The sequence below is a fragment of the Sitophilus oryzae genome, unplaced genomic scaffold (assembly GCF_002938485.1).
Source record: "Sitophilus oryzae breed Bouriz unplaced genomic scaffold, Soryzae_2.0 scaffold_385_pilon_pilon, whole genome shotgun sequence".
Taxonomy (NCBI): Eukaryota; Metazoa; Arthropoda; class Insecta; order Coleoptera; family Curculionidae; genus Sitophilus; species Sitophilus oryzae.
In genome coordinates, this window is record NW_022146957.1 from 294,741 (window position 1) to 305,014 (window position 10,274).

The 10,274-nt window shown below is 35.5% G+C and overlaps 1 protein-coding gene across 8 annotated transcripts in view; it reads left to right on the forward strand.

The window, feature by feature from the left end:
• The window catches only part of LOC115885471, a 28,181-nt gene extending 18,702 nt beyond the window's left edge, over positions 1-9,479 (forward strand). For 5 of the 8 annotated variants that reach the window (XM_030904405.1, XM_030904410.1, XM_030904407.1 and 2 more), the window contains 8 exons: positions 384-582; positions 687-853; positions 912-1,155; positions 1,240-1,526; positions 2,595-2,938; positions 3,121-3,442; positions 6,225-6,538; positions 8,090-9,479. In XM_030904405.1, the coding sequence (XP_030760265.1) occupies positions 384-582; positions 687-853; positions 912-1,155; positions 1,240-1,526; positions 2,595-2,938; positions 3,121-3,442; positions 6,225-6,538; positions 8,090-8,409 (2,197 nt within the window). In that variant the 3' untranslated portion in view covers positions 8,410-9,479. The remainder of the gene's footprint in view (positions 1-383; positions 583-686; positions 854-911; positions 1,156-1,239; positions 1,527-2,594; positions 2,939-3,120; positions 3,443-6,224; positions 6,539-8,089) is intronic. The other 3 variants (XM_030904409.1, XM_030904411.1, XM_030904413.1) reach the window with 3 other exon arrangements.
• Positions 9,480-10,274: the final 795 nt, after the last annotated feature.

Here is a 10,274-nt window from a genome sequence, read left to right on the forward strand (position 1 = left end):
TCCTGGTCGGTTAAAAGATGCTCAAATCGTATTTTGAATCATATCTCAATTTTTTCAAATGGAACGAGGCTGGCTCATTAGCATATTCGGAAAAAGTATTTTTTTACGAATAATTTGGTACCAAACACTTGATATTTCGTCAAATTATCGTTATGAACCGCATGTTACAATTTCAAATAAACCATATGCGAAAATATCAACTGTTGACATATGATATGTCATTCTATTCAGAGTGTCGTTTTCTATCGAATAAAGTGAGAGCCACTTTTGAGACGTACCCAATATAGTGAGATAAAATACTTTATTATATTTATTTCCTATATTGAGCATAGTTTTTTAATGATTCAAAACTTAGTCAGGGTGTCTAAAATGCAATTCTCTAGGCAGTCGGTGAATAACGATCACACCGACAACTTGATGTGGAACTACAACGACAAGGAAGCCATTAAACCTGATCAAAGTTACCCAGTTTACGGCTTGGTTACCCAGAATCGATCTCAAACGTTACCCAACCAAGCCAACTTGAACTATTTCTCACCTATTCAGCACTCGAAGAGCTTCGATGACAACCACTTCAATCAGGTAAAGGTAAACCGTAATAACAAAAATAAAATACAATAAAAAAAAATAATAAAGTACAATAAAGTAACAATATTTTTCTGCCCATACGTAACATATTTTTTCAGGCCCATCATGAACCGATATACCCCGAAGAATATTACAATCCAACCCTGTCATGTCAGACTAATATACCTTCACAAACACCACCTATAGCTATAAGTCCAAGCCCACCACCCCATTACGAGAACCAACAGGTGGTGTATACAGGGCCAGAGAAAGACAGTTTTTTAAGGTAAAAAAAATTGTTTACACTCACTAATTCCAGAATTTTTCAATAAACTTTTTTTTAGCAAAAAAATCGTACAAACCAACGCAAGTAATTTCTATCAAAATATGGTTTTGGTACCGAAAAATCATCGGAAATCGCCCGTTGAAATTAAAGGATTGGAAAAGAAAGCTACAGACTTGATAGTGAAAATAGATAATCAGAATTTTAGTAAAAACCTCACATATAGCAATACAACACCCAGTACAACGTTTTCTAATGGAGGAAATCTAGAGGAGTTATTACATGACATCGAGTCGATATCACAGGTGAGTTGGAGCATGTACACGGTGTCCCAAACAACCCTCATAACAACCATACAATTCAGAATCCCATTTTCACCTACATTATAGGATATACTGAAGCTAACGCATTTGCAGAGAGGCATCCAACAGTGTACCATGCCAACGATCCAAGAACCCATCCTAGAGAACCCGTTCTATGGTACTCAAGGCCAAGGACACGACCTGCCGTACCCCTCAGATTCTATTCTGAATCGGTTGATGAATGAGAGCATCAACAGCGAGATTCAACAGATGACCGCCAGTCAGGAGAGACTACATAAGAGCGAGTTGAATGTAGTGTTGATGCCCAAGGCAATGCCCTTGATTGGATTTGACAAATACAAAAATATTCATAGGTAAGAACATTATTATCTAACTTAGGTCTATACCGGCTGCGTCTCAAAAGTGGCTCACCCTTAAACTTTCTTATTTTTTCAGATAAAAAAACGAGATTTGGTATGTTAATATATGACATAAATTAGGATTGATTGACGCATTCAATTGTTTTTGGTCACTTCCTGTTTCGCCGGAAATGACTACAACTTTTGATTTTTAAATGACACTCTCGATATTTTTTACTTAATTCCATAGAAACTGACACTCTGAATAGAATAACATATCATATGTCAACTTTTGACATTTTCGCATATGGTTTATTTGAAATTATAACTTGTGATTCGTAACGAAAATTTGACTCGAAATACAAAGTGTGTGGTATTAAAAAAATTTTTCGTAAAAAATGTTTTATCCAAAAAAATATGTTAATGAGCCACCCTCGTTCCATTTGAAAAAATGGAGTTATTATGATTAAAAATACGATTTGGGCATCTTTTAGCAGGCCAGGACATGACACTAAAAACATTAGACGATCAAATCTATTTTTCCAAGGCTCCTTGATTAAAAATTAGTTTTTTAACACAGCCAGGGCACTCTAGATTAAATTTAAAATAAGATTTTTTAAGCGAAAATGTCAAAAATTGACGTATGCGATGTCATTCTATTCGGAGTGTCATTTTCTATCGAATAAGTAGAAATATACCGAGGGCGCCATTTAAAAATCTAAAGTCGTAGCCATTTCCGGTGAAACAAGAAGTGACCGAAAACAATTGAATGCGTCAATCAATCCTAATTTATGTCATATACTACCATACCAAATCTCGTTTTTTTATCTAAAAAAATAAAAAAGTTATAGGGGTGTATGTTAAAAAAGTTATAGGGATATATGTATGTTGCCATATTATCAAGAAATTATGTTTTTTAACTAAAAACTAAAAAAAACCTAAGGATTTTTCCCAAAAAAATTTTTGCGATAAAAACCTCATCTCATAGGCGTGTTTCTGGGGTTGAACTATACTACCAGTTACAATACTTGCACTTATTTCTGGGACACCTTGTATACACTACACAATAACTCTTCATTTCAGAAGCCTGGATAGCTTAGACTCTAAACAACTTGAAAACATGTCCGCATCCCAACAAAACTTGTGTCTAATCCCCCCACCGCCTGAACCTGTTGAATCTGACAGTCCCCATCCAGTTCTCCACGTTAATTTACCGGTACCGCCCACGCCGTACCCCGTGACAAGCAGCCCAAACTATAGTACAAGCAAAATGGAGAACCAGGAGCACAACCCTTTTTTCTTCGGCAATCTCAACGATAACTATGTCAATTCGGATTATTTTAACAGACGGTACAACCCGGATAATTTTATACACAAGACAACACCGGAAACTGCCGTTCCGGTCGTTCTAACTCCATTAAATGAAGGTAATATACAGAGTCTTAAATAAGCCCAAATAATTGCATCAAAAAAATCTGCTTTATATTTTGGTGTAGAAAATTAATTTTCTACGTATAAAAAATATAAAATTTTCTACCTACTCAACCCTGCTCTGATTGTATATTTATAATGTCTGCTGTATATTTATATGTGCCTTTTTTTAAAACAGCCCGACAAGACAAATCTTCAGTAGTTCAACACTCTGATCACGTGGTTGAAAATGAGGAGAACATTAAATTAAAAACGTCCAAACCCGAAACTAGGGATAAAGAAAAGAGAGACAACGTTGTCAGCAGCAGCAGCGAGAAGAAAAAGGATAACGGCAAGTCTCCCAAGCTCAGCATTACTAGGAAGGTATCCATTCACTTCAAAGGGAAAAAAGAAAAGGAAAAATTGAAGAAATTGGCAATGGAGAATAGCAGTCCGGAGACTAAAAGTAGCAGTTCCAAAACGATACAGGACGGGAAAAAATTGTCGTTATTTGATTTCAGGTATAGAACAAGCAAAACAAGTAATATCTATATCGTCATCATCATTTTCATCTTATTCAACCAGTTCCATTTATAGTGTAATTTCTCTCACATATTTAGATAATATCTAATATCCCAGTAAAGGTTGATTCTCACTATACCTTCCGTTTCCATTCCATATTCATTCCATATCCGTTCCGTATTTTGTATTGTACTGACGCTATACGTAAGCTTCCGTTCCGTATCAGTTCCATACTTTTATTATACAGGGCGGTCAAAGTTGGTCTGTTTTAACAGAGAAAACCTATTTCCTGACTAGATAGAGCAAAAAAGACCTAGATGTCATGGGCTCGATTTCTGAGACACGTTTAATGGCGTAAATTGCCTGTTGATATTTTCACTGCCAACTCAGATACGGGGTCTTTTTGAATTTTTTACCATTTGGAAAATTGCCCATAACTTTTGTATTTGGCGGAATAATAAAATTCTGTAAAAACGTTCTTAAGGCACTTTTTAAGCACAATCCAGTGGCGTGGTCAGTTTTTTTTCTATACATGCTCTTTTTGTCAGAAATAATAAAAAACATAATTTTTTAAATCGAACAAGTATTCAACAAGGATGTGCTCAATTTGAACATCTTTGATTTTTTTAGAAAACTATATTCGTCACTCAAAAAATACGTTTTTTTAGTTTTGTTCTTTGTTTATTGTATCGATTTCAGTTGTAATTACTAATGCTAATAATTACTATTACTAATATTAATAGAATGTTAATTTACCTTTTCGAAAGTCTTTAATTATGCAGATAAATAATAATATAGAATATTAAATTGTGATAAAAAATAATTAAGCAAATAGGTCAACTCAAAATCAAAGCCCGCTTCGATATAAAGATAAAAACCCTAATATTTATCTCATTCTTAGAAATAGATACCCATAACTTTATATCATTGGAAAGGGTTAAACGCCAGCATTTTTTTTAAGTTCGTAGCCAACTACGATTTCCATTTAAAAAATAATATTTTTTAATATTTCTGACAAAATGAGCAAGCATAGAAAAAAACTGACTACTCCACTGGATTGTGCTTAAAAAGTGCCTCAAGGACGTTTTTACAGAATTTTATTATTCCGCGAAATAAAAAAGTTATGGGCAATTTTCAAAATGGTAAAAAATTCAAAAAGACCCCGTATCTCAGTTGGCAGTGAAAATATCAACAGGCGGTTTATGCTATTAAACGTGTCTCAGAAATCGAGCCCATGACATCTATGTCGGTTTTGCTCTATCTAGTCAGGAAATAGGTTTTCTCTGTTAAAACAGACTAATTTCGACCACCCTGTACAATTTATATCATTACGAAAGTTTTATTTTAAAAATTTGTATCTTTTGAAAAAGGTAATAGATTTAATTAAGATGTGAAAGATAAAGAAATATCAGCAAAATTTTAACAAAGCTGGTACAAATGTAAGAACTTGACAACGCTGTTTCCGATACGCTTCAGTCCGCCCGCCAAAAAAATGTATGGAATGAAAGAATATGGAACGGAAGGGAAATTGAACGGATAGTGTGCATTGTCCTATTCATTTACATGATATAATGTTTTATGTAAACGGAAGGGAGCTGATATGGAAATAGTAAGAATCAACCTATAAGTATCCAGATTTTTCATGCATAGATCATATTAGGGAATACAATCCCGCAAAGGCTGGATCCCGCAAATGCGGGATCCCTCTGAGATAGTGATGGGCAAAACTGTTATTTTTAGATAACAGTTGAAACTGTTATTGTTATTTATAAAAAACAGCTTAAAATAACAGCTTAAAAATAACAGGTTTCTTTATTTTATTGCTAAATATCTGAAAGAATATGAGGCGGTCACCGCCAGGCGTATTAACACAGTTGCAACAATGACGTGCTCGGTGGTAGTATTTCCAGGGTGTCATAACATTTCTAAATATCGATTGTTATCTAAAATACCTCTCTAAAAACGGGGGTTGTTTACAAATAAGCGCTGTTTACAAATTGCGATATAAAAAAGCCAAAATGCCGCCACTCGTCTATATCTATAAATTCCGATTTTGGGATGCGGTTTGGACCAGGTTTTAGATGCATCTATTGTGGTTTTCGAAGATGCTATGTGGTTTTCGAAAATATATTTAACGAATTTTCGTATACCGGGTGTTTTATAAGAGAGTGAAAATTTGGTTCAGAATCTTTTTTACCGCAAATTTACGAGTTTTAAAAAATCGAAATTTTTAAAGTACGACTAGTCTGTATTGAAATATATAAATTTTTAGTCATACGTATGGTCCTAAGTGGTACAAAAAGCTTTGTACATTCTGCATATGCCAAAAAATTATTGATCTTGAATTATATCTAAAAGCAGATAACTAACACAAGTTAAAAAAACTTCAACATCAGAATAATATTTTTATTTATAAAATAAGTAGATAAATTATAATAAAATTTAAGTTTATTTAATATTAAATATATTTTTTGAACACCCTGTATAAATCGGTCCAATTGATGCAATTTCTGTACAGCTAGTTTAAGATACACGCTATATCAATATATTGTGGGCCTATGCAAAATGTACAATGCCTTTTGTACCATTTAGGACCAAATGTATGACGATTGTTTACAGTCCCGCAATTTTGCGGATCCGCGGGATTGATTGCTTTAATCCCGCTGGTTTGCGGGATTGAGATTTTGGTGCGGGATTGCATTTCCTAGGTCATATATACACCTATAACTCGACTTAGAGTAATTTTATCACTTCTTACGTTGACTATAGTGATTATTGAAGTTGTTGTAGAGTGAACAACGACACATCCAAGGAAAAATTAGAATCCAAGGATCCAACAACCCCCAAACCAAGCAAACACAACGAAAAACCATCGAAACTCTTCCACCAAAAAACACCTAGTATAGAATCTCGTAAATCCACGACGGAAACATCAAATTTCGACCCAAAAACACCCAATTCCACGACAGATAGTGATAGGAAAAATGCAGAAAAACGAGAAAAAGATGCAGTGAGCAAGAAAGAAGACAAAAAAGGGAGGAAAAGTGTGTCTGTTAGTCCGGACAGGATAAAACATGTCCATTTAATGCACGAAGGTAATGAACTTAAATAAAAGACTCAATAGAAACTACTTCAAGGGTGTATTCCGTTGCTTACCTTGGTTATGGTTTTATGTTCCGTTTCTGTCGGTTTCCTGAAAGTTTTCTTATTACGGAACACGGTTCCTGAAAAATTCGGATATAACTGTCACATGACTGTCACCAAACTAACCAGCGCGAGAAGGCAGGTTTTTCTGGTTTTGTTTGTCAATCAATGTCATTTATGTGACAGAAATCAAGCAAATATTGAAAGTTCGAGTGAAATTCTCATTTAATTTCTAAAATTCGTTATAATATTTTGTATTTACATCCAAAAGCAATGGAGGTAGGCAGTAAAAGTAAATAAATTTCATTAAGAATTACTTTTTAGGACCATTTAAACTTATCATGCAGCCATTGTTTCTTAAAATCAGAAACATTTAAAGAAAACATGAAAAACAAGACAACAAGTAATCGTGAATGTTTTGTAAACTATAAAAATATAAATATTAATTAGATTTGGCTATATTTTATTGATCTGTTTTAATATTGGACTTGCAAATCTTCACTTGAGCTGTCTTAGGAATTTGACAGTTTATTAATAAAGTATTTTTCAATATTAAACACCATTGAAAAGAAGAAGCAAACGTAAAAGCAGAGAATCTTCTTCTTCTTCTTTTTCAGCCTGGTTCCATCCAGTGCCATCCAGTGTTGGATATAGGCCTCTTCTAGGTTTTTCCATGCTTCGCGATCTCTAGCCAATCTTATCCATTGTCTTCCCGCCACTGCCCTGACGTCATCGACCCATCTCTCTTTTGGTCGGCCCACACTTCTTGTTGTTCCCCTAGGTCTCCATAGGATTGCTTTTTGGGGCCATCGGTCTGGATCCTGTCTTGCCACATGTCCTATCCATTGCCACTTCAGACTTGCCACTCTTTTAACCACATCTATTAATTTTGTTTTTTGACGTATGTGGGTATTCCGTATTTTTTCCCTAATGGTGACTCCCAACATGATTCTTTCCATGGCTCTTTGTGCTACTCGTAGTTGTTCTGCTGTTTTTCGGGTAATTGCCATAGTCTCTAAGCCATACGTAAGCCCAGGTAGAATTTTTCTGTTTTGAGGTCATCATCTAATTTAACTTGGAAGGTTGCACTAGCATAGATATTTTTAATAATGGAATAATATCTGGAATCAATTCTCGCTGGAAAGCAGAGAATAGGTACATTAAAAATGCATAAAAGATAAATTTTATAATAGGGGTATTCAAATTTAGGAAACTCCAACATTTGACGTTTCCAGTATTTTACCAAACCGTTCCGTATCAAACCGATGTTGTTCAGGAACCGCTCTTTACCATAGTTTACCGATCTGGTTCGCCTGGTTTTGCAACGGAATACAGCCCAACAAAGTTAGAAAAAATAAAATGTTAGAAAAACTATCTACTCAACATGTCTATTTTTTTGTCAGTAATGACAGGTATCACTGAATGACAGGTAACAAACTTCCACGCTAACTGAAACCACTAATTTCGATGTTGTTCCGAATGAAATTTACTTTCTTTTGCAGGTTCCGGCATGAAAAAGCACAAAAAACACCGAAGAGAACGATCTGGAGCATCCAGAACGCATCGTGCCTCTATAGATCCCAGGTTTCGGGAACGATCGTACTCAATCTGCACCGACAGATCCCTCGTGGGACCTGCGGGACTTGGTCTGGGCTACGGGAGTTTCCTTTATGACGAATACAGTGACAGGGAACGCACCAACAGCGGGTCTTCCTGTGAATCCCAGCAACACGACCACCACAGGAAAATGTCGAGCATTTCGAACGTACCAGTGAATGGGAAAGTACCGTGGTGCGGGTGTTGGGGAAATGGGTGCCTGTGACTGATAATATAGACTCCGATTTTATATCACGAAAGATTATAACAATTACGTCAATAATTTTAGAATATAGTTCAATTTACAGTATTTGAAAAAGAACCAATATATTTTAAGAAAAATAGAAATAATAGTTAACATTTTTTCTATGTTTTTTAGATATACTTGCAGGGTGTAAAAATAAATGGTGTACCAAACTTAAGCGTCTGATTCTAAGGGTAGATAAACAAATTATATTTTTCTTATTTTTAAAAACCGTTTTTCTTGAAACTGGCTGTTCTTATACAGATTTTAATGGCCAAAGCGAATAGCGATGACGTAAAAATCTGCAACAGTTCTGAAAGGGTACTGTTTCCATTAGGGCTGTAACCCATACGAACCATTTCTGTTATTTTAATTTTGGTGCACTATTTATTATAAGTAGACAATAGTCTCAACTTCTATAAGATTAAATATCACTCAAACCAAAAGATAGCTTTAAACTTTTAAATTACCTAAAAAAAATTAAAAAAATTGTATGTGCACAATGTGCGCATATTTGATCTAGTCAGGGATTCTTCTGAGAATAGACCTATTATCAAACTTCAAACTGGTCCAACTGCCAAGCGCGGGCCTTTATATACCCTACTGATTGTTTCTCGAACCTTCTGTAATTTTCGATGCTTTTCCGCCATCTACCAGTAAATTCTATTGTCTGATTCGCTTACTTGTCGACTTGATTAAGAGATGGCGCCTAAAAATGCCTTGGGGAATTCGCCATGTTTCTTGACACGTTGCGGCAATGTAGGCAACCAGCAATACAGTTTAGCGCCACATACAGCTTGACAATATAAAATCCTATCTTGATTTTCATGCGGCCGTTATCCGTTGATACGATGATCCGACGGCGCTCTGAATGGTCGGTAGCGTTTTCGCGCCACTTTTCATCCGTAAATGTTTTACTCCAGCCAGTCAACGGAGAAATATCGTACGATAACAGATGTTTTGACACTTTTTTGATACATTTAATCTAACCTTAATAAAAATATGTAAAATCGCTATTTTTGGGGCTTACTCAACCGGGTCTCACAATGCAAATTCACCTCAAATATCCATTTAGTTGGTCATTGGCAAGCACTCTCTCATTGTACATGAAAATAACAAAACAAACATTTACTGATCTGGATAAAATTGATAGTTAAATAGTAAGACTCACCCGGGGGTACTCCGCCCCCTAACCACTGACATCACTGACATTCTATTCAATATATCACATTCAATATCTTCCATCTAATTCAAATATTATTCGGATCTATTGGTTAATAATCTTCAACAACTAGCTAGTGTCACCTGAAATAGTATAGGGGCTTCCCCCGGACGCAATTCTGCCGCTAAACAGATTCGCATCCCAATCGAATAAACTAATTGGGTAGCTCACTATCCCAATGCCGCATCGTCAATCGAGAAGACATTATGGAGACCTCAAACTCTCAAGACCAACTCGAAGGCAGGACGTCACAAGAGGTTTTCTTCCTGTGGTCAAACGACCCCGTTGGCTTACAGTCAAACGACTTGCAACTATGTTAGTCAAAAGACTCGCAACCCCCATTTGTCAGCTCTGTGACGAAACACAACACTACACAGCCGGCCGGCCAATCAACTACTGACTGACCTGCCGCGCGCCGGCAAGCTAAGCCTCCTCTTACATCACAATTTTACCTGATCACAAATATTTACATCGCTTGCCAATGAATCATACTATTTTCTCTAATCGACTTTCAAATAGAGTGTTTTAGCATTACTAGATAAATAGAGAGTTTCTGAAGGAAAGCATATTCTTTATTAGAATAGTGAATAAATAAAAGAATTATTATAACAAAGTTATTTTCCAA